The sequence below is a fragment of the Liolophura sinensis genome, chromosome 12 (assembly GCF_032854445.1).
Source record: "Liolophura sinensis isolate JHLJ2023 chromosome 12, CUHK_Ljap_v2, whole genome shotgun sequence".
Lineage (NCBI taxonomy): Eukaryota > Metazoa > Mollusca > Polyplacophora > Chitonida > Chitonidae > Liolophura > Liolophura sinensis.
This window is the reverse complement of record NC_088306.1, coordinates 24174098-24198553: the sequence shown is the minus strand read 5'-3', so window position 1 is coordinate 24198553 and position 24456 is coordinate 24174098. Positions and strand designations below refer to the sequence as shown.

General features: G+C 40.2%; 1 protein-coding gene across 1 annotated transcript; it reads left to right on the top strand.

Moving 5' to 3' along the window:
- Window positions 1-8860: 8860 nt before the first annotated feature.
- On the top strand, window positions 8861-15275 carry LOC135479539 (uncharacterized). Its single transcript, XM_064759416.1, has 4 exons — window positions 8861-9424; window positions 12879-13063; window positions 13998-14125; window positions 15144-15275. The coding sequence occupies exons 1-4, from the start codon at window positions 8872-8874 to the stop codon at window positions 15262-15264; spliced, it is 987 nt and encodes a 328-aa protein (XP_064615486.1). The 5' UTR covers window positions 8861-8871; the 3' UTR covers window positions 15265-15275.
- Window positions 15276-24456: the final 9181 nt, after the last annotated feature.

Sequence of the window (24456 nt, the reverse complement as noted above, 5' to 3'; positions counted from 1 at the left end):
CATATTTCAGAGTAATAACCAGCCAAAGGAAATTCTATCAGCCTTTCAAATGTACTTGGGGCATTGTTTAATCCCAACAGAAAAACCAGTTATAACCAGCCAAAGTCAATTCCATCAGCCTTTCAAATGTACTCGGGGCATTGGTTAAGCCCAACAGAAAAGCCTTGAATTGATACTGTTCACTTCTTGTAATGAAGGATGTTTTCTCTCCACTCTGTTCATCTGAAAAATCATTTTGCACCATGCAGAGAGTCTCATGAATCATCAACCTGGGAAGAGGATAAGCATCTTAATTATCACATCATTCAATCGCCTATAGTCTACACAAAATCTTATTGAACCATCCCTTTTAGTAGCAGTACAATAGGCGATGCACAAGGACTTTTGGATCTTTCTATTATCCCTCTGTTCATCAGATTCTTTCTGTTTCAGGGCAGGTAATCTTCTAGCTGATCGTCTGAGTGGAGGGACATTTCCTGTGTTGGTGCTGTGTTTTATTCTGTTTACCCTTCCGAAGTCTGCATCAGATCTGGCAATCTCAGAATATTCTACCAGTAATGATTTCACCTTAGTTTTTTTCTCCGAATCCATACCTTTGATTGTCTCTTCATACAGAGGCATCAACAATTCTGATAAATTCCCGTCTGGTGAGGTAAAATCAGTACTACAAACATTGCTAAATCCCGTGTCTACACCTGACACATCAATGAAGACATTCTCTTCTTCGTTATAAAAACCTGCTGTTTACAGCAACAGACTCAACATTGTTAGTTTCATTCCTTGATAAAGGGAAATTCTCATTCTCCGTATCTATTAGAGGTTTCACCACAAGCATGTTAGATTTCTTCGATCTTGGAAAAGGTTTACAAATAGCAAATCACAAATGAATTTGCCTTTTATCTCATGTCCCTCAGAAGGTTTAACTGAAACAAAAGCTTGTAGACCAGCTGGTATGGTAACCAACCTACAGCACTTCAAATTTTCTCACAATCTCGAACAGAATATCTGTTGCCCGTCACAAGTTATACATCTTCTTCTGGGATGAATTTAACAGTTAAATTTTGACAGGATGTTAATTCCGAGAATTCCATCACACTCAGTGTTTGCCACAATAACCTGTGTAATAATAGGTTTGGACAAAATGCCAGTGTTCAACTGATATATGCCAGCAACCTTTAGCCCTCTATCATCCGGACTAAACAATGGCAGATTTGGGGACTTCAGTGGTTGTCGATATTTATCCGGTAAATTCGAATATTTCTGTTGAGAAATCAAAGTGACACAGGCGTTCTGCATTACTAATGTTATGTTCCATAACAGGCATGAAGTCCGTATACTGTGATTTGGTGGATGAACGTATGCGATGATCTTTTTAAAATGTTTTGTAATCCCCCTGTTGAATATTTTAATTGTACAGCTGGGACTGACACGGCTTTTACAACCCATTCATGTCCTGTTAAATCGGTTGTCTGCCATTGCCCGACCGATGAATGAATTTCTTCCCTGTATTACTCGGGCACTCCTTCTGTAATGACCTATCTGACCACACAGGAAGTATTCAACGTCCTCAGTCATACGTTGATTATGTTTAGCCCTTGATATATGATTCCAGTTAGTTAAGATTTCCTCTACCACTTTACCTGTTTTCTGCTACTCTTCGTCTTTTGAAGAAGCTGATATTTCCCTAACAGTTCTGCGGCGTAGTATACTACTTTCTCTTTGAGCTTCAATTCTCCAGTACACCTCATTTTTAGAGCCGGATTAACTGACTGTTGAAGACTTTCAGCTATCCCTTGTTGAGCTAACATCCTCATCTTGTAATCTGCTAGTGTACCAACAGAATAAATCTTAGCTAATCTGTCCTGATGACCAGCAGACATGCCTGGATAAGCCAAGGTATCTAATAATAATAATAATAAGAAAGATATCTAATAGCTTGTCCTAATTCTCTAAGACCTTCTCCATCATGTCTGCCCCTTAGTTCAGCTTGACCACTGGAACCAAATCTGTTCCCGAGGTCTGCAGCATGATGATCAAAGTCACCCTGTTCCTCTTCTGAAAGTGCAGAAACCAGTTGCCGCGCAGCACCTTTAAGGTGGGCGAACAAACAGTCTGCATGTTGAACTTGTCTCCATCCATTAATCCCGGATATGAAAATATCTTAATATGTACCTTCCTCTGAAGATTCCCCATTGTATTTATTTATTTATTTATTTATTTGATTGGAGTTTTACGCCGTACTCAAGAATATTTCACGTATACGACGGCGGTCAGCATTATGGTCGGTGGAAACCGGGTACAGCCCGGGGGAAATCCACGACCATCCGCAACCTTCCCACGTAAGGCCAGAGGAAGCCAGCATGAGCTGGACTTGAACTCACCGCGACCGCATTGGTGAGAGACTCCTGGGTCATTACGCTGCCCTGGCGCGCTAACCAACTGAGCCACGGAGGCCCATTGTAAGATTCTAACCTAAGTTGACGACGATTTTTATCACACACATGAGCTGTGTCGCCATGCCCAGTCACATGTGAAGATGATCCTGGAGATTCCACAAGGTGGTGTTATCTTGTGGAGAAGTAATATCCTCCTGACTGCCAAATTTTGTCCGGTCCTTCCTCCAAATGAGCCATAAAGGCAGTAGAGCACTTAAGTCGTTTTTGTAAAACAAAAAAAACGTAATATTGGAGTAATTTATAAAGAGAATCTCACCGCTGCCACCAAGCTTATCGAATTTTTAAAAACCCAGTCTGATGACCTTTAGAGATGAAGAATATGGGCTTCGCCCTGCTCTCTGTTTATCACCAGCTAACCTCTATCAACTCCCCGGTAAAAATCTCATATTTGGGAACCGCATGGGACCGATATTGACTTCGGGTATTTGGGAACACCACTACAGAAATATGGACTTCCTTTCAATATTCCACTAATTTTATTGAACGCTGTTTTCCATTAATAACACCCAATACATTCCAAGTCTGTACTGTTCCAGTGTAACGCTTCGGGGAAAACTCTGTGTTACGACTTATTTCAGTTAATTAGCAAGAACAGCGTTATAGAAGATCCGAACATTTGTTTTTCAGTTCGAACACAAAACAGTGAAATACATTTATTCACATATATACAGTGAAATTATCAAATACTCCATCAGAATCAGCAATAGCGTTTTTGAGAGAGAGTTTCAGGGGGAATAACTCTGCCAAGCTTGTTGGCACGGCTGTAGACGGTGAACAATCTTTAGCACTTAAAAATATAAGAGAGGTATGTGTGCCAGAATTTCTACCCGACCGTAATCCTTACAAGTACGGTTTAATACAAGAGAAGTAACTATTAAACTCATATAGTCACAGTCCCTTCAGTATAACACTAAATCCTTCCTGCGTAATATACTGAAGATTACCGATCTCCAGCCAGATCGAGCAAATCTCCCGAGGGAACAAAATAATCTCCCGCGAGATTCAATACACTAGCTCCGCCCGCTGTCAATCAAGATCGACTCCTCTTGGGAAGATCGGCGATCCCTGGCAAATCTCTATGCTGATCCATGATGGGATACTCACCGATGTGTAGTCTGCGTTTTGAGACCGTAGAACTGTCTTGCATCTGTGGTGTCCCCTAACTAATCCTCTGTAGCTTGTATTGATCTTGCCTCTGCCTTTGATCTTGCCTTTGTCTTCGACCTTGTCTGTCGTAGACCTCCAGGACCATCTGTTAGACCCCTTGACCAACGCCCTTTTATAGCGTGCAGGCAGAGTAGGCGGTGCTAATCACCAAAAATCCAAAATTTTGATCGGCTGACGTGCATTGAGCAGCGTTCGTCTCTTGCCACGCCTCGCCAATAATTTACCATGATGGTAAAGCAACTATGGCTGATACAGCGTAACTTTCTATATGCAAAACCCCCGTCAATTTCTATCAGATAGTGTCATATTAAATATTAATTTGAAGAACACAGATAATATAAAATCTACTCTTTCTAAATATATTAATATTGTACATGAGCCGCTTTCGTAATTATCAAAATCCTACATTCCACAGCCTCCCGTCTAAAATGCTAAACATGATGGCGGACTTACGCTACGAAGTTACGTGAATCCTTTCGGTAATAAATATCTAAATGACTTCTAACTGAGATAAGACCATAGGAACTTCAGCAATATATACATGTTTTATAAACTATGAATTCTAAAGCAACATTGAGTACATCTTTTTACCAGATATTCTGTGACAATTCGTCACTGAAATTTGACTTTTGTTGTTGTAATCAATCGTCAATAATACGAATTTCTAACTGCGGAATAAACTATAATGCAAAAGGACGCATATTGCGTAAAAAAAAGTAGTCAAAAGGTGATCAATGGCGTTACCCACATTTAAACTAAAAGTCTTGCTGGCCCAACTTACATGTAAGCGAACTACATTTCTTGCTTATATGATTTAATGAAAAAAAATCATTACTTTTAATTTAGCCACTTTTAATTTAAATTTCCTTTTTATAGACGTAGCTTGGAATGATGGCTGAATAACCAGCAGATAGAGAGACCATCTTGGATGATGGGACGAATCAATGTGAAACTCACATGAAGGCAGCTGTTCTTGTGCATAGAAAAAGATTTCACTAATGTGAAACTGGAGATGAAAAGTGGACTTAGAATACTACATAACAAAGTACTGCCGACAAAATTCAGAGATCAGCAGGAGATGAAAGAATTATACTTGGAAAACAAAGCCGTAAAGGTTACAAATTCCTTATTCAACCTTGCTCATGAACAGAATTCTTCAACTGTTAAGAAACTTTTCGTTCAGTTAAAAGTTTCTCAGGAACTGAATTAGTCTTTCCTGGAAGATACGGAGCATATTACGAAGCCAATGACATCCATTCCTGCATCCACACAAAGAATATTTTCTGAGGATTACATGTGTGTGTGTGTGCGGGTGTGGGTGTGTGTGTGTGTGTTTATTATACATGTGTTGTTCACCACAGGAATGGTTTCGTCACTCAAGCACAATGTTACAACCATGTTTGGGTATACAAGGATAGAGCATTTATCTCCAAGATATTGTGCAAAACCATTATGGTGTTGTACTTCGCGGATTCCCTAGTCGTCCAGAATGTCATCACATTTCCACAATGGATAACTTTCTGTTTAATGAACTTCAGAAACAAGCTCAGCTAACCAAAGAAAAGCTGGGAAGTTATAAAATACTTATGCCGAAGAAGCAAGGTGCTTTAAGTTATCAAGGGAAATAAAAAGACGAAATAAGGAAAGCAAAACGAAGATCTGACCCGCACTATTACCAGAAAGAACTGGCAAAGAAGAGAGAACGTCGGAAAAAGGTTACAACAAAGTTGAGTTGACACAGATGAAATCAAAACGAAGTGACCAAGTTTTCAAGGAAAGTGAAACCGAAGAAAGGAGAAAACATCAATAGAAACAGAGGCAGAACAGGAGAAATTAAGCAGGAGTGATGAAGTATATAACCAAATGGAAATGTAGCGGAAGAGAAAAACTCGAACAGACGGTTATGGTGAAACAGGAAAAGGACAGAAGAGATTGCGTAGGAGACACCGTACTGTCAATCATTCACTGAACTGTTAAATATTCATATAATATCAGTTTCCGCCCACAGTTTGTGTCAACCCCGTGTATACGCCATGAGGCTTTGTCGCTGGCCTCGATGAAGACTTCGCAAGAGTGGAGTCCACCACGGTGTGAATGACATTTGCGCACAGGACCCTTCAAAACAATCTCTACACTGGATTTAAGAACTGTGTATGTGGCGTAAAAGAAAATTCACGAGAAGGAAATCTACAAATAAACGAAGATGGACATGCTTACGATTGTATTTTACCTCAAACCTCAACGTAATATTCGTAATGTAAAACTGTTGCTGTTTTGGAAGTCATATTTTGAGACGGTTAGATTTAGTTTTTATATAATTTAAGGAATACACAGTATGTCAAGAGGTCACGTGCGGTCAGACAATAAAAGGGAGCTAACTCTCAATGTGCAGTTAAAATATTACCACTTATTTGCCCTGTTGTATCTTCCTCACGGCAGGCTTATTGGTCTCACTACTTCTGGAAGATACTTTATTGACTGTCGCTATCAGTGTAGGCTTACACTAACAATAGACTCATGTACTTTCAACACAGCCATCACACATGTATATTCTGTCCCATAATGCTCATAGCACTGGTTACATAAAAACCTAACTTGCTCAAATAACGTATGAACACTACATGCCCATGACATTTTAAAGTGTAATGCTCATTGTTTGTTTATAATACTCAACGACACGATAACAACGGTCCTGGCCCACAGAGTATCTCCGACATTGCAGACAGTCAGACGCTGCGTACTTGGTGTTTTACCCCTCCCCGGAGTTCGAATGTACATAAATATAGATTAACGATACACATTGGTGAATTTAAAACCTGAACAGATGAGCATTCACCATGTCGACATGGCACGAAGCAAAATCTTTAACGTCACGGCGGACATCGGAACTGTCCAAATTCCATTGCGACATGGAAACTGACGTGTTATCACATATAAACTTACCGTTAGAAGGTGAATCGATGTGCACAGATAGATATGTTGCAGGTGTTATGTATGACTATTTAACGTTTTCATGTACTGTTAGTCTGCGGACCTTTGTGAAAGCATAACAGGCCCTGTTATATATGTACAGCGCGGACCTGGCCGAAAGCACCTTGTTCAAGGCTCTGTTTATTTAACTGGCTGTTCATTGGTTGTTAATTCTGTGTCTAAGAATAGTTGAATCCACCTGGCACGTATATAAGCCGTGTTTTCTGTGCAGAGGGGAGGTATTTTTGCTGCATCCACTGGGAGCCAGGAGAGTGTGCGACGCTCTCGTATCGAGTCCATTATATTTATATGAGCCGGTGATGCCAGTTTCATTTGGGAGGACAGATTTTTATGCCGACACCGTTTGTGTACCACAGTAGTACTGATGTCTCGTTTATGTGAATTTCTGCGGAAGTCACGTTTATTGGTGTTCGGATCTTTATTATGATTATACAGTGTGGACTGTGTAATTTGTTTAACACGCTGACCTCACCTGACCGACAAGGTCGTCAAGGACTCTAAACTGAAGTTTTCAGTTTTGTAAAGGACGTTCGTTCTGCCACAAGGTGACATTACTCTACAGATCACTCCAAAGCCAGAGCCATGCCCATCAACACAGCCAGACACCAGGCTTTCTCTATCGGATAAAGCGTCTGTGCCTGCAGAACAAGATACTCTTCACAACGAGAACATCAAACCAGGTTACCAATGTGTTTCCAGTGTTGTTTTCTCTCCCCATGGGACTATAGATAATAATATCCAAACCAACTTTACCTCAACCCCTACCCAGTGCGAAGTGAAATAACATGTGTTAAATGAAATAACAGATCTAAATGTTACACCATTCGCTTCGGTAATGTTAAATATCTTCACATCGAAGCAACAGTTTTATCCGACTCATTCAACCGTGAACACAGAATTCATATGATATCTGTTGAAGAAAGATTTCCTTAGAACTTTGACGACAAACCCGAGACATTTGCAATTTGCATTTGGAAGTCAGGGTTTCAGAGCATCACAGGGGTTACTGCCGGTGAAGGAATCGATTTGTAGGTCAAATGGCGTGCTCCCGAGTCACGCAGATACGCTGAAATCCGTTGGTGGGGCTGTTAGCGTTCACACACCTATTGGAAGATGTGGGATCGATTGGAAGAACGTTTTGGTAGCGCGGAATTGGCCGCGGCAGCTTTGAAATCCAAGCTCGACAACTTCCCACGACTGAATAATAAAGAAAATAAAAGCTGTATGATTTGTCCGACATCCTTGGGAAATACGGTCAATAAAGGAAGATCCCAAATACAGAGCTCTTTGAAGCTACTTTAATTCTTCGACAGAGCTGTTTCACATTCTTTGTGAATTCATGGAAGAGCTGAGTAATGTGCGAAACGGACCCACTTTTGCATAGGAAAATATCGCATCGGCGAAACAAGAACGGTCGCAACCAAGGCAAGTCTTCATCAGGAGGGAATTCCATTCCAAGAAGACCAACATTGACGAGTTAGCACTAAGCGTCGCTAAGGCAACTCCTGTACGTGCGGTACACAATACTAGTCGGTCTCAACTATTGTCGAACCTTTCGATCGAGACTTTTAGAAAATCGCCAAGAGTTTCTACAAGAAAACCGCATATGGTTCTGATGCTGAAAGTCAGCAGATCATGTGTCCATAAACTGTAATGAGGACATCTCCTGCTCCTTGTGTAACAGTGACAGGCATGCCAGCGCACTTCACGTCAAGTCAGATCGCCACCCACCTCAGAGAACGGCGGGGAGAAATCTTACAACACAACAGCAGCAAGTCCCAAGTGCACTCGGATATGCAGCTAAGGGTTTCATTTGATTTATTTGTTTATTTGATCGGTGTTTTACGCCGTACTCAAGAATATTTCACTTATACAACGGCGACCAGCATTATGGCGGGAGGAAACCGGGGTAAGGTTTCATGGCATATCATGTAGCAAAACATGACAAAGATTTATCCTAGTAATCACCCAGAGCTGTCTGATGATGGATACGTATACTTAAGGTTTATAGCATGCAACATGACTCTACATGCTCTACTAGCAGATGTAGGACGAACTAATTATGCGCCGACAGGATCCCCATATCAAATTACAAGGATGTGATGTGTTCCTCATATCAAGTCACAAGCATGTAATGTGCTACAAAATAACTAAGGCTATATATCAAAGACTAAGTCTTATTTAGAGACAAAGTTATACTCTCTGAGGCCTGAGCGTTGTCTGTCTTACAGCCTTGAACATACGATACGACTGTTCAATGATGGGATTGTTGGCCGCTTTAGTGATTGCTACCGTTACTCTGGTATTAGCTGAATTGCCAGAGAACCCCAACGATTACTTCTTATTCCAGCTGCATCTGGATTTTGTTACCATGAGAATGCAATTTTCTCAAATGGAACAGAAATTTAACAACAGCCAGGCCAAGGTTAAGTCTCTAGAAGCTGAAGTAAGGCGTTTGAAAATGACGAAGACGAGACATCAGAAAGTGTCTCAAGGTACCTGTTCATTCTGCAAAACTCAGCTGGAAAATTTAGAAGCTGGACTTCTGATGGAGAAGTGGAGGTTTTCACGAGTGGACAAGGCTGTGGAGAAGATGAAAAATCGCTTGGGAACAGTAACACAGCTGGCCAAGGCTGTAGATTTCATCCAAAATCGTCTCCAGACGATGACTCAACTGGACCAGACTGTAGAATCGATCCAAGATCGTGTTCAGGAACTCACTCAGTGGACCGAGGCTGTCGAATCCACCCAAGATGAAGTTCAAATTTACAAAACACGTCTAGAGGAGATGAAACGCGCACACCAGACACGTAAGCCGTCTGTTATATTTGCAATGGAAATATTCGCCCCCAAAACAACTGACCACATATTAGATTTTTGTAAAAGACAGAAATGAAATTGTTGAAGACAACATATTTGTTATTCTATATTTCGGCGTAGAGATGAAGCCATGTTAACAATATACAGAAAAATGAAATTTTTAGTCTAACCCCTGTAACTGAACCATGGGCGAAAAGCCTCCAAAGATTTATTGTATTCAAATAGCCACCCGTTAACACATATTATGTCTCATTTATCATTACCCACCCATGCAGCTGTCTCTCGGCAATGAGTCCCAATGCATCCTTTCTGTAACTCTTAAGGTTTACCCTTGTGCATTGCTATTTTGTTTCAGCTTTCTATGTTCTTAGCTTTTCTGTGAATGTGTGGCTCAGTTGGTTAGCGCGCTAGCGCAGCGTAATGACCCAGGAGTCTCTCACCAATGCGGTCGCTGTGAGTTCAAGTCCAGCTCATGCTGGCTTCCTCTCCGGCCGTACGTGGAAAGGCCTGTCAGCAAACTGCGGATGGTCGTGGGTTTCCCCCGGGCTGTACCCGATTTCCACCCACCATAATGCTGGCCGCCGTCGTATAAGTGAAATATTCTTGAGTACGGCGTAAAGCACCAATCAAATAAATAAATAAATAAATTTCTGTGAATGTAATGTTTCATTTTCTCTTTTTCACTCTGCTGTGCATATATACTGTGCTTTTGCTGTATATTCCTGAGGACTGCATCGCCGAAATATAGAAGTCCAAATATGTTGACTTTAATATATAGGGTTGCCTTTGTTTTGTTTTAAATGTATTCCAAGCATGTTCCATTACATAACGAATAAATGGATAGAAAATCTACTCGGGAGTTCACATCATGATGTTTGATTAATGATGTGGCTCAAAGTTAAACTTCCAGTGTTGCTGTTGTCAATGTACCGAAGGGTATTTAACAAATAACTGTTAGTTTGTGAAATGGTTCACACTGATCGCACATTGCCATACATGTATCAACTCCAAAATCATCGTAGCACAGGTCCTTAATCAAACGGTAATGCCGTGTTACCATAAAATGACGTTGTTATTTCATTATACATGTATCTCGTGGCTGCACACAGATCAGAGTTCTGTATCATTCTTACCAGCTTAGCTTTGAGAAATACAGATCTGTACTCTTTCGTTTACTAACCTAGAACCCCGCCCTTCCGTGTGTGCTGTCCTCAACATGTTAAATCTGTACGCTACAAAGCATGTTTCCTGTAATCCTTTAATAATTCCTACCTCATATCACATAGTCATTAGTGAAAAATAAATGCTATAACGTAACAGTTAACACAAATGTTCCTGTTACACTGGCAGTAAGCCAAACTTCGCTAAACGCCATTTTCAATTTGAGCCGACAGCACACGGCATCGTCCCGAAAAAGATAAACTTGTGGAATGATTTGATTGGAAACAATCAGATGTACATCATCTAATGGGCGATTGATATCGTGTTTAAGTGGGTCGACGTTAACTTCTGTGTTGTTTATGAACAGAAAGGAGCTATAATCCACTATTATAAAAAAAAAGTTGACCTTATTTTTTTGAAAATTAACTGATTCCACCATACTAACGGAGTCATGTGATTCGAAAATGCCGGTTGACAAAGATCTTATACTGTCCAAGTGGAGGCGTCGGTTACATTTTTGTTATTTGCGATGTTATTGTTATTTTTCTTAACAAGATGATATAAATTTAGAATTACTTTAATATTCTTGGACACCTCTTTTTGTGGCGAACAACTTTGGGAATTCAATGACAGCGTATGTGACTGGACCGAGTTCCAGGTTAGTGAATGTAACGGTTCAGAGCAGTTAATGTAGAAGTTACGCTGGAAACATGTCTCACCAATCTCAGAGCTACATATAGGCTGCACAGTACCTCTGATATTACTGACTGTGCTATTGACAATACTTACAATAGTTACTGTACGACTGTTGTAAAAGACCAGAAATCCACGAAGCTCTTTAGAGCTTTGTAACTAAGTATACTACCGCAGTTTATTTGGGACCGCTTGCGGACTCTCTCGTCACCACCGCCACTCCAATGAAAATTATTTATTTATTTCATTCTTGTTTTACGCCGTCCTTAAGCATATTTCACTTATACGACGGTACCCATCATTATGGTAGGAGGAAGCCGGGCAGAGCCCGACGGACACGGCCATCCGCAGGTTGCTGTCAGACCTTCCGTACGGCCGGAGAGAAAGCCAGCTCATGCTAAACGGTCCCAACTAAACTGCTGTAGTATACCTAGTTACAAAGCTCAAAGGGCTACGTGGATTTTGGGGTTTTCTGATCCCTTACAACAGTCGTCATACAGTAACTATGGACTTGAAATCTCACCGACCGCTTTGGTGAAAGGCTACTGGTCATTGCGCTACTCTGGTGGGCTACCCCTTCGGCCACAGTGGCCTCCTCCAACAAAAGCAAAAGGCACCGAAGACAGCCGGGCGCCATTCCAAAATTCTCATTATGGCGTAGTCCCAGTGCACTAACTGGTTGATAAGGAACATGTTGATACACCATATTCATGGCTGCTCAACCTCCAGTTGGAGACAAGCGTCATTGCTAAAATGATGGGACACAGGGGGTGGCCCGAATAACCACTCCTCTTACCTCTAAATCGTCTAATCCACGCCCTAACATCTCCCCTTCCAATCCCCACACAAAACTTTGTAATAATAACCCAAGAAAGTATCTTTTCGCGTGTCAAATGCCTCCAGTTCATGCTGCCGCCAGTGATCTCACATAGCCGCCATTTGCCACGTAGTTTGGCCGGGTCACGTGAACACTTAATCCTCAACAGAGGTCGAAATACCTGGAATCCATAATTCGTAGTTTACGTTATTTAAGATAGTGCTCAATTATGGTACCTTGCGAAAATTTAGCACTGTTAGAAAAGTCAGCTTTTGGGCACGTTTCCAATAATGTAGTCAACCATTTTAAATACATGGTGGCCGTCTCAAAAAAAAAAGGCAGTATCACATGGGGTCTGGATGCATTTTACACGTAAAACAATGCTTTATTGGATTATCATAACAAAATTTTGTGTGACGGTTGGAAGGAGAGATGTTAGGACGAGAATTTCACCAGATAGCGATAAGAGTGGTTATTCGGGCGGCCACCTGTGTGCAACCATTTAAACAAGGGCGCTAAGCTGCACTTGGAAACGGTGTGGACTCGGAATGCTAGGTTTCGTCAATTACCGGTAACATAGAATGTTGATTCATAAATATGTATAAATATAAACATACGTCCATACGGATAGGCGGAGTTGCGCCATAAAGATTGGTTGATTGATCTATAGTCGTATAACGCAATACTCAACAATTTTTCACCTATATGTCAGCGGTTGTGAACATGTGAGGAAAACTCTGGGATGCTATTTTCTGTTATGTATTTCTTTGTAGGCTGGTATGTTCGTGGAGGTCGTGTGAGCAAAGATAACGCTGTATCCCGCGCTGACTGCTCACCGGGATCTGTTGTGGAATGTAAATGTAGCAACGAATCAAAAGCGTGTGACGGTGTTGAAGTTCAAGGACGGAAATGCCTTGCTGCAAAAAGTGGTTATAGAAATTACCGTTCTGAAATATGGGTAAATATGAACAAAAAACTACGACATAGATGCTAAACCCAGGATATCGAAGATTGTGTAATAGTTGGCAAGTGCTCACACGCTAGCAGTGAACAATAGCATCTGTAGATGCTTAAAACGTAGCTACTCAGACAGCCCCAAGAACCCAATATCGAACGTAGAATTAGGTTAACACAGAGCCAAACTCTGCGCATTACGTGCATGTGCAATTTATAACGGCAGTTTGTGACCTTGTTTCTTTTCAGAAGAAAATAAAATGTTTGACCAGAAAAGCATTATCATGTTTACACAATGATTGCTCAATTCGGAGACTTCTAACAGTATTTTGTGGATTTTATGCTGAACAAATGGTGTATACTTTTCGGCTGTATCTGTCGCAATCTAAACACTTTTAAATGCCTGGGCTGATTATAATAATGTGAAAGAACTAACAGTTTGAACGAATGCATTTTATCACATCCTATACTTTAATAGTTAACTGACAGACTTAATATTGTCCACAATGATGGAGAAAGCCGTGGAAATATTCCAGGGCATGACTAACAAAGCTGTTTTTTTTATCTTCAATAGGCCAATACCGACATACCATTTCTCTCAAGAAAGCATTGAAAATATCATTCCAACGTAAACATGGTTCTTGCCGAGCAGTCTGGCCTTGCGTTGCCTTGACACCTAAAATCTTGGTGAACACATTTGAAATCTTGTTACTGAGCTAGTCTACAGAGATAAACTTAAAGAATATTTCGCGGACTACATTTTCTTTCCTTTAGCTGAGATTCGTTGATATCAGATCTACATGTGTGATGTTAAGTTTACTCATGAAACACCTGTTCAAAATTTACCAAGGACACTTATTTTCTGCCTTATTTGTGTGTTCGCCAAATATCCTGGCCGTTGAATCGGTTTTTTTTTTTTAATTCTGTCACCCGTTCAGGCCAGGGCGACATGTGAGGAAAGTGGAAGCTATCAAGTTATCAGGTCACCGGTTAATGGCTATAACGGAAACCCCTTGGCTAAGTGCCCTCCAGGTACCCAGGTGACCAGGTGCTGGCTTCGTAACTGGTGAGTCACTATAACGGTTCTCAGTGTTACATGCGTGTTCAAAACCAGCCCTTGCAGAATCGGCTGCGGTTTTAAGTCAGCAGTGTCGTCTGGCATCCAGCCAACGTCGGTGATTTCTTCTGACAGCCGTCGTATACGTATGATAGTCTACAGTAATGAGGGTGAAGCCAGAGGTACAACGACTGTGCAAGAGCTTGCAAATGACCCCATGTAACGTATGAAATTTTAACCTCATGTCGGTTTATCTCAGCATAAAGGGTTTATTCTGATTGTGGATGTAAATCTTTCAAATTGCAAGTTACATAAATAAATAAACAAATAAATAAATTGACATTGAACTTCAGGAAAATCCATGCATATTATAGGCTGTTTCATTTATTCAGTCGCCTATATTCAGATATCGGTATCTGTATAATCAGTCATGCTCGCTACCAAAATTGCCAAAACTAAGTGGCACCTAACTTAACAAGCTATATACATCGATATGTTGGAAGCCCATACTCTTGCAAAGAAAAAGAAGTTAGAACACATCAATAGAAAAAGAAGTTAGAACACATCAATTTCTAATTGATAATGTTAAACCCCATATGCCTTGTTTCAACACCAAGAACCCATTGCCTCTGATGATGCGACTGGATAAAGGAAAGAGACTACAAAACATATTTCTTTTATTATCATGCTGCCTCAAATGAGTTTTAAAATTTCGAATTCGTTTTTTTAATAGTGGAAATCAGGTTGATGCAGGCAGCTGGATTACTTAACCGTATGTAAACAATATCGATTCCAGTCAAACGTACGGCAGGTTGAACTTTCACTTTCTCTGTTTCATGTACTTTCTTTTTCGAATGAACCTTTGCAAATTGAGCGGAAATGATCCTAGGACAGAATTTCCATAAAATCTTCCTTTATTTCTATGTTTCCTCCGCCACGATATGGCAGAGATATTGCAGAAGTGGCGTTAAGCCATAATCATTCATTCATTCATTCTACGTTTCCTTTGTTTGTGGCTCTGTTACAGGTGGATGCATGAGAAATACATAGGCACAATTAAAGATAGTGCTAATAATACCTGCAAACCAGAGCCCGGCTGTGAAAAACGGAAAACTTGCATTATTCATGCATTGTGTAAGACGAAATAAAGACATGTATGTCTAACTGTTGTGTTGGTTGATGTGTTCTTTTTTAAATCGTAAGGCGCTAAGAATGAGTGAATTTCCTTAGAAAGGGTAAAACACGTCTTTAAATAATACGAAATAATAATTCTCACCCAACGTTATCAGAAAAAAATTAAGATAGAGTATTAATTGTTGTCTGGCATCACTTTATGCGATTCTGTTGAGCGTGGCATTGCTCAAGAAATCTGCCCCCAGTATTTATGCTAAGTAAATACATAGTACGTTACGTTCCACTACATCCTATTACAACCTATTACAACTTCGATAGCTTAGTTATTAGAGCGTCCGCTTCGGAGGCGGTAGATCCAGGGTCAATTCTGGGTCGGGTCATACCTAAAACTTCAAGGCATAAAGGGCATTAAAGTGCAACGACTAGTTGACCTGATATCAGTATAATGGCTCGGGCGGGCCCTTTTACTTGTCTTCGGTAAGTTGTCTCAGTGAAGCAGCATTAGATAAAAGGACGGTGGAAATCCGTCCTGCAACAAGGAGGCACATTACATCCACTTAAAGGAAAAATTAATACGTACGACGTTAACCCCAAGAAATCACTCCCTCACCATTAAAACCTCATTCATCAGAAGACGGTCACATGGTATTTTTACTACAATATTGACGTCTACACTTCAGTGAACATCCAAATCACCATTGAAGTTGTCAACTGGGGAATATCCTAAGTTAAATTCCCAAAGCAAGTTTCATTAAAAAAAGTAGCGTGGAAATCTGTTAAAGAGTTATAATGTTAAGCGGAAGATAATTACCTGGAAGCAGAAGTAGCCGTGTCCAGTGATTTGAGAAAAAACATAGATTTCTAATACAGGTGTCGAATGCACGAAATTCATAACATACTCCAAATCACTATACCTGTTAAAACAGTAAAAGGTACAAATAATTCATGAGTCTAAAATATCTTGCCATAAAACAAGAAAAAGTGTAAAAAGTATCTCAGTTATACTTCTATAGCAATTGTTAATATACAAGCTTGCGGTGATGTTAAAACTGCCCCGTGTTTGTGAATCCATAACTCAGCGTTAAGCGGGATTAGATTTAGAGACTTGCAAATAACTTCGCCACGAACTTTCACGCAATGATTATCAGTAGTAATTAATGGCCGGGATAGAATATCTAGAATGTCTGGCAGTCGAGTTCTGACCAGGGGCTATACCGACCGATGTTCCTCGCACTGAATGACATCGCTACCTTGGGTAAGTGAACAGTTGGAATCAAAGCGCTAATGCATTGGTTTGTTCCTAGCTGGTTGTGCTGATAAACCAATGTCTGTTTCGACGATAAACGTAGTAATCATTTTGACTCTTGGAGTTGAATAATTGTCAGTGGGTAAGAGGATGAAATATGGCTTACTCTGTCCGGAGCAATTTCTCCATGGAATGCTTGTCTCCAATACCGATGTAAGAAACTGTATATGTGTATTAGCTGAACCCCAAACGGAGAAATCTTTCTGATAAATTTCCGCATGTAAACAGAAAAACTTCTTGTCAATTTCGACAGTCTTTCAAAAAAGCTTTATCGCCTAATAACAAATCGTCCTTATGAGCCACAGCCTGTCCTCCAGGAGGCATTCACTAAACGAGATATATGTACGATCTACCAGCTTTGAACAACTGACATATGTAACAAAGGCAGTGAAAGATACTGACCAACATTCCCTGGATTTAAATAAAACCAGACATCTTATCTGGACCTGGATCTCGCAGACTGTACGAGACGAAGGATAGATACATTTAATTTTGACATTGTAAAGTGTCCTTACCCGGACAGCATTATACCGAAGGGTCCTGCATTGCATGTACATGTCTGAACTTACAGCATTTGTAAGAAGTACCTGTAAGCTCAGGGGTTACACCTTTGTAGAGGGCGCTTTGTGGGTAACCTCTGGAAGTAGTTCGGAGGAAACCCACTACCATCCGCAGGTTGCTGGTAGACCTTCCCACGTTCGGCCGCAGAGGAATGTAGCACGGACTGGTCTTTATCTCACAGCGACCGCACTGGTGAGAAGTTCCCGGGCCATTACGTCGTGCTGACATGCCAAGTTCCTAGGCCACTGAGGCCCCTCATTTCCTCGCGAGGAACTGGGTGGGGTAGCTCGGCTTTGGAAGATAAGAGATGAGAGAATTCACGGCATTACCAACCTGATATTTGGTCTGAACCTGTTTAAGATATTCTCTGTCGTCATTTCCTTCCCTTCCTCACTCTGAATCCTTCAGTGATGGCTGCGGGTAGTCCTCTAAGAATGCGTGTACCTGAATTGTGAGCACCGTTAATATGATTCCTATACATGACACCGGACCGGATAGCACAGTTGGTAGAGCGTCCTCTTCGGGACCGGTAGATCTAGGGTCAATCCTTGATCGAGTCACACTTAAGACTTTAAAAGAGGAAGGGGATAGTGCAACGACTGGTTGACCCGTATCAGTATAATGGCTCGGGTGGGGAAACTTACTTGCCTTGCCTTACTAATCTAAAGTTAAATCTCTGTGTTATGAAAGCATCTTGCTCAAGTATATCCTGGGTGTGTGTCGTCAAAATTCATCAAATCAAGCTTCATCTTTGCCAGCCATGAAGCAGAATTGATGCGACGGGTAGCATTCGACGGGTAACAAAGAACAGATCTGTAAATGCAGTCAGGGAGTGGCTGTAATGCGATATTCTTACGCCTTCTTCGTGGTCTCCACGCACTCATCGGGTGACTAAGACCAGACTAAGGAATTAGATTTTTATTACTGAGTAAAGAGCTATTAAATCATGGCAATGTGCAAGTAGTTATACGCGAGGCCCAATATTATTTTTACTCTGCAACAATGATCAAAGTCTAATTCTCCTCTTATATAAATATGCTATATGCAAAAATAATACTTTTCGCTGATGATACATGTTTGCATCTCGACGATGCTGACCTATTCAACCTGATACATGTTATGAAAAGCACAATAAAGTATGATATGTGATATAAATCTGGAAAAATCTAAACTGACGATAATCCAGCCAACAAGATCTACGATAAGATCAAGTAAAATCGTATGTAAATTCTGTTGATATTACCTGGCTTAACTGGACAAGGCGACTACCGACCGAGGGAGGGTTTTCACAGTACGTGTGTCTTGAAGTTACACACACTGCCTTCGTCTATTTTGGTTTAGTTGATACGTATTCATATTTTGTTTCACAAATTGTGTGTTCAGGCTATGTATTTTTGGAGTTACTGTTCAAGCTGGTGAAGGTTGATATCAGAAAGACGACCGCGTCTGTGTCACCGTATGGCTACCTCAAAACTATCAGCAAGGTCAGGAGTGCTTATTTCAGCATGTGGATCGCAACGACACCAAACAGTCTTACATTTAGCGGGGCGGGATAAATTCGTCGCCTATATCGACCAGCTCCTCGTCTTCGGTTTCAGCTCGGAAGAGTATGACTTGAACTCAACAGCTTTAGGCTTATTCTGGATATTCGATATTACTTCACCCCATGTTATAGTTACGACAAGTGAATTAAAGCGTACGACTGTCGCATTACCAAGGACAAGATTTGTTATAGGTAGGTAGACTCGCTCGCCCGCCTGGAGGGAACGGCACTTCCATCCCGTCAGGCTTTCGACAGTGGTCTTACCCACGAAGCGAGTAAAATACTGTAAAAGACGTACAGCATACAGAATAAATCCAAAGCAGTGACGACAGCGTAAACACATGGCATATGTTCACACGTAACCGGTGAAATATGGACTCTTGTCAGTTTACCTCAGTCAGGTTTTATTCTAACTATTCATGTAAATGCTTAAATAGTAGCAATTTACACGTCCCCTTGACCATGGCTTAAGCAGAAGTAGGTAAAAAAAATATGCAGCGATGTACGACGTTATGCCCCAACCATACATACATGTGTATGCGTTATAAACATGTCCACAAATGCAACAGCCTTTTATCACCTCGACGAGGTACTCTCGGAATAGGGTTTATATGTTCTAGCAGAATTTCCTCAGAACTGTAAGATAAAATACCAATTTACGGTTTCATGGAGCATTATAAGTTTGGAATTTTACACACGTATATTCAAATTTTGTCTGGAGGCGGGACAGTTTCTGTCAGTGACTAATGCAAATTTGTAAACAAATTAATGACGAATTTATCACACACAGGCCTAATCAAGACATTCTGGTCAACCCCCCCCCCCCCCCCCACCTCTTTCTGTTTTTGACACAGTCGTGTGATGGAATACTTTAATTTCTCTCTTGATTTTAAACATAATGCTTTGGAAGTTTACACTCATGTACCTGCATACTTAGTGTAAAACAAAAAAAAAACAACAACATATTTTTGTTAATATCTCTATGATTTTAACGATATTAGTGAAGAATATTTAAGATGTTTTCAAAACTTCAATTTTTTACTGTAAGTTTTCAGTCAGAAAAATCTAAGACGAATATTGAAATTGTGTGGGATATTTGACTTATAACTCCCTTTACGAAAATCTAAAATAGGTACCGGTGAGGCCTAAATAAGTATATCAATAAACAAGTAAATAAACACATAAAAAAATGAAAGTATTATTTTGTTCAGCTTCCCGTCAGATGAATGTTTTCGAGGTAGACCACCATCTTTTGGCAAGTTACTAACATTTTCTGATAACATCCTTTTATTTTGCCGGTATAGGCCAACGAATCTATGCCTATACTAGGCCTAGCCTATGTCGATGATGCACAGTCCCATATATATATATATATATATATATATATATATATATATATATATATATATATATATATATATATAGATGGCCTTCAATGAACGTAAGACTGATTATAACAAAAAATATTAGAAAATTCAGGGTTTTGGCTTGGGTGATCAGAACGTTGCATTTTGTAATAATCTTGAAAATCTGGAGAAAAATCTTCAGTGGTAATCTGTATCCTTCAAGTACAAGTACAACGTTTTCGAATAGATCATCTGTCACAAAAAATTTGTTAGAACTCATTTGTGTGAGTCGGGGGTTTCGTTTTGGTGTCATGAGAACTGGTACAAAATCAACATTCTACGGCACTAGACATGATGTGCGCTTCTTAAAATTGTTGGTTTCCTTTTTGGTTTGGGGTTTTCTATTTGCTTGACATGGGACACCAGAGTTTCACCAGGGCTCCATTCATCCAGATCATAACTACTCGTATTCGGCTGAAGAAGTGAAGCGCCATTTTCGTCGGTATCCTTTCCGACCTCCTCACCATCACCATTGGCAACTTCGGGCTCTTCTCTTCACACTATCTGCCAGAAGCCACAACAGTTGCCAACACATAGCTCACAATTGGTCAATCTTTTAAGACTCATCTGTGGAACATGAAACGAGCGACTCCAGAGAACTTCTGTCTCACGTCTCACTATAAATAAGTAAAACATTCCTGGGCTCCCTCATCGGTTTTCGAACTTGGTCTGTGGTTTCATAAAAATAACTGCCCACAAAATGTCATCAGAATTTTACGATATTTGCAGGCGTTATCGCATGGAAATCAACGACCAACGACAATCTGCAAATTCCTTCCATATGCAAAACTAAGCGGTCTGATTTGAGGTTTTGCATAAATCCTTATACCGTAGGCCTATACTTCTACAAAAAACAAGAGAGGGGGTTGGGGGGGGGGCATATAGAGAAGTCAGTGTTTTCAGTTTTATTGTCTTTTTCATTAATAAAAGAAAACAGATTTCTTTAAAAACTGCATTAAAGTATGTCTGTTCATGTGTACTTTAGCAATGCGTAAAGTACTGGTATTGGGCAGATGTGGAACTATTCGAGTCTGATCATTTTCTACCAATGTTGCTCGTGAGCTACACATGCATAAATTTAAAAATGCATTAGAATTTTTAAAATTATTTTTTTTAAAAGGGCGCTAGGCTGAGTTATTCAACATCACAAACAAAATAAAAACATTTATCACTTTTGTGTATAGGCCTAGGCCTACGTAAGCCTACCTTTGTTTCCGAGTCATAGACAGAATGTAAGCATCGGAACCACCGCTGATTGACCCTGGTTAACACTGTTAAGAAATATCAGTGCCGCCATCTGTGTGGCTTTTCACACTTGGTGATCTTGACTAACATGGATTAGTTTTAATCAACAGTGGGACTGAGTTTAATACCCCTGAGCCACGTAGGCCTAGGGGTTACAACCACATCTACATTTTGGGTGCAAATTGATAATGGTAATGGAATATACATGTGCATTGTAATCTGTAGTGAACTGCCTGTCATTGCATGAGTGAAAAATTCTTGAAATATTAGATAAGTCAGAATCAAGCAAATGTTTAACATGCAATTGCGCTTTTCAAACGTGACTGGGTGAAGCTGCGTTCTTTTGCCAGGGAGGTAATAATCTGAGGCCACAAAATAAATGAATATTCATAATTGAATTGTGAGCGACTCTGGGTATGGTGACCTCAACTATGAGGTGAAGAATTATCTACTAATCTCTGAAAACTATCTATTTTCAGTCAAAAGACTTGCGGAGTTTTGTGTCTAATGACGGTAAGATTGCATCTGCTTTACATTTTATACGTGTTAATGTCTTTAAATGAAGACAGCGGTTCATAAGCCGCTGTGAAAATCGGTTAATCAGGGTGACCGCGGGAGGGTTCTCACAGTACGTGTGTCTTGAAGTTATACACATTGCCTTCGTCTATTTTGGTTTAGTTGATACGTATTCAAATTTTGTTCCACAAATTATGTGTTCAGGCTATGTGTTTTTAGAGTTACTGTTCAAGCTGGTGAAGGTTGATATCAGAAAGACGACCACGTCTGTGTCACCGTATGGATCCTCAGTGAAGAGCTTGGGGAATCCCCATCCAAGTAGGTCATTGTTACTTACGAGAAATAACTATAAACACGCAGTGTCGTCGCTTTCACCGCCTTCGAACGGGATTTCCGGTTTTCTGTTGTAAAATGTAGTATCGAAACTGTCAGCGGAGCGGGATTTATCGGTTGACAGTTGTTGTGAAAGAGGGATAACTACCTTAGCCGTACAAAACTCATCGATATGAGTTATCCTCATAAAGTGTATACTGTCTGAAGGTAAGAAAAATAACGAGGAAGTGGAAGGACAAAACAACCAATTGATCACGGCACGTAGGCCAGTGTGATGTGCATTTTAGTTGTCGTTCATGCCAAGTAATTAGGTCTTGTGTGTACAAATGTAGATAACGTATTTAACGTAGCTTTAATCCTAGTTCATCTGGATAGATTGTGGATGAAATTAATTCAGACACTTATTCACTGTTCACTATATGCTTGACAGTAGGCACTACATAAGAATTTCTTTGATAACTGTTAATGTTATGTAGGCCCTACATGTAGTCAGAGATTGCTCTGACATTAGGTTTGGCAGAAGTTTTAATCGGCCAAGGATGGCTCCAAGCCCACGTTGGTCTGGGGCCATCCTTGGTGGAACAAACTTTTGCCAAAGCATGTGTCAGAGCAATCTGGGACTATCACGTATCAAACAAATTTATATTAACAGTTATAATACATTGTTGTACTAGTCTTTCAAGATGAGCTCATTCTAATTGGCAGGCTGTTAAGTTTATTACCAAACTTTGAGAATATGGGAGTGGGAAGGAAAAATTTCAAATTGTTGCCTGTCGATTTTGAACTGTTGTATAGCGATATACAGGTATCTATCAATTTCATTAGATCTGGAAATACCTGCATCGTATATCTGTTATGCGAGTGCCATAACAGACATAAAAGAGCGAAGTGTAGTCATCCAGGGCTACAAGTTCCCAAATGTGCACGTATATGTATGTAGCTAGACCCTACTGTAGCTGTGTGTTGCCCAAGATACTGCATCATGTATTGCTCACAGTAAATTTACACTTGCAAGTTGATATGCAAGTCAAATTTTGGTTAATTCTGTGTTAATTGCAACCACAAAGTTTACAGTGTCTCAGAATATTTGCCTATAGTTTAATTTGTACCTGAAAGCCCCTGTATTTGCGCTTTGCCTTGTAAATAATGATACGGAAGCTTATAAATAATGTACTGAAACGTCCATAGGGATCAGTTATTTAAAAGTGTGTTAGCAGTTCAGACTGGTATTAACATTAGTCTGAAATAATATACCATGAGCTTCATTTTACAGCAAGACAGGTGTTTAATAATATTTAAACCTTTTTTCTATTTGAGTAGCTCTAAATTCCCTTCTGAATAACCATCTGCAGGTCATACTCTTTACAGTACATGTGTCGCGCCCTACATCTGTTTTAGAACACTGCCGGGATTACGATAGACATCTATCTTAATCCCAGACAAATCCCTCCACTGACAACTTTTGTACATAAATCTTGAACAGTGCCAAGATCACTGGGGTCGTGGAGATGAGGCAGGAAGTGATGTCAGAAAATTCAAAATCTCTGTCGTAACATTTCTTTATATGTTGAGCATCTGTTCTCTTTATCTGCTTGTATTAAAAGTATGTTCAAAACAGAACATAAACAGATGAATGTTGACTACAGATCTAAGCAAGGACACCTTGTAGTGGTGATGCTAGACGAGGCCACATGCATTGCAGACTCCAAAGGTCATGCTTGACTTTCGGTGGCAGTAATACAAAGTGAGCGTAGACAGTGGCACGTGTACTTTAAGGTGTTGCTACTGTGTGAGGACTTGTGTGCCTTAAATGTAGGGATAAATGATAAGGATTCAGACAGTCTGAATTGCTTTCCTAAATTGAAAAAAAGAATTGCAGTGTATTAAACTGCTTTCACTGGTTTCGGAAGGACAGAATCAAGTATGGAAACAAAAGTTTTCTGTCATTTCCAATTATCCTGGTGTGACATCACTTGGTGTCACTTGGTGACATATAGCAACAATTGTCATCATTATTTCAAACGCACATGACGTCATTCCAGTATGTAACTGCCTTACTCAATGTCACATCTACCTTACTCAATGTCTCATCCACCTGACTCAACGTCACATCTACCTGACTCAACGTCTCATCCACCTGACTCAATGTCACATCTACCTGACTCAACGTCTCATCCACCTGACTCAACGTCTCATCTACCTTACATCATCACATAAGGAACAGCATCATGTCACATCAGGAAAAGTTTACTGAAACTCTTCACTCTTCAAAAGTTGAACAGAATTATTCAAAATC

Coding starts and splice junctions, on each gene's coding strand:
- LOC135479539 (XM_064759416.1), top strand. CDS start 8,872: ATGATGGGATTGTTGGCCGCTTTAGTGATTGCTACCGTTACTCTGGTA. Junction 9,425..12,878: donor GAAACGCGCACACCAGACAC/GTAAGCCGTCTG, acceptor ATTTCTTTGTAG/GCTGGTATGTTCGTGGAGGT. Junction 13,064..13,997: donor ATTACCGTTCTGAAATATGG/GTAAATATGAAC, acceptor TCACCCGTTCAG/GCCAGGGCGACATGTGAGGA.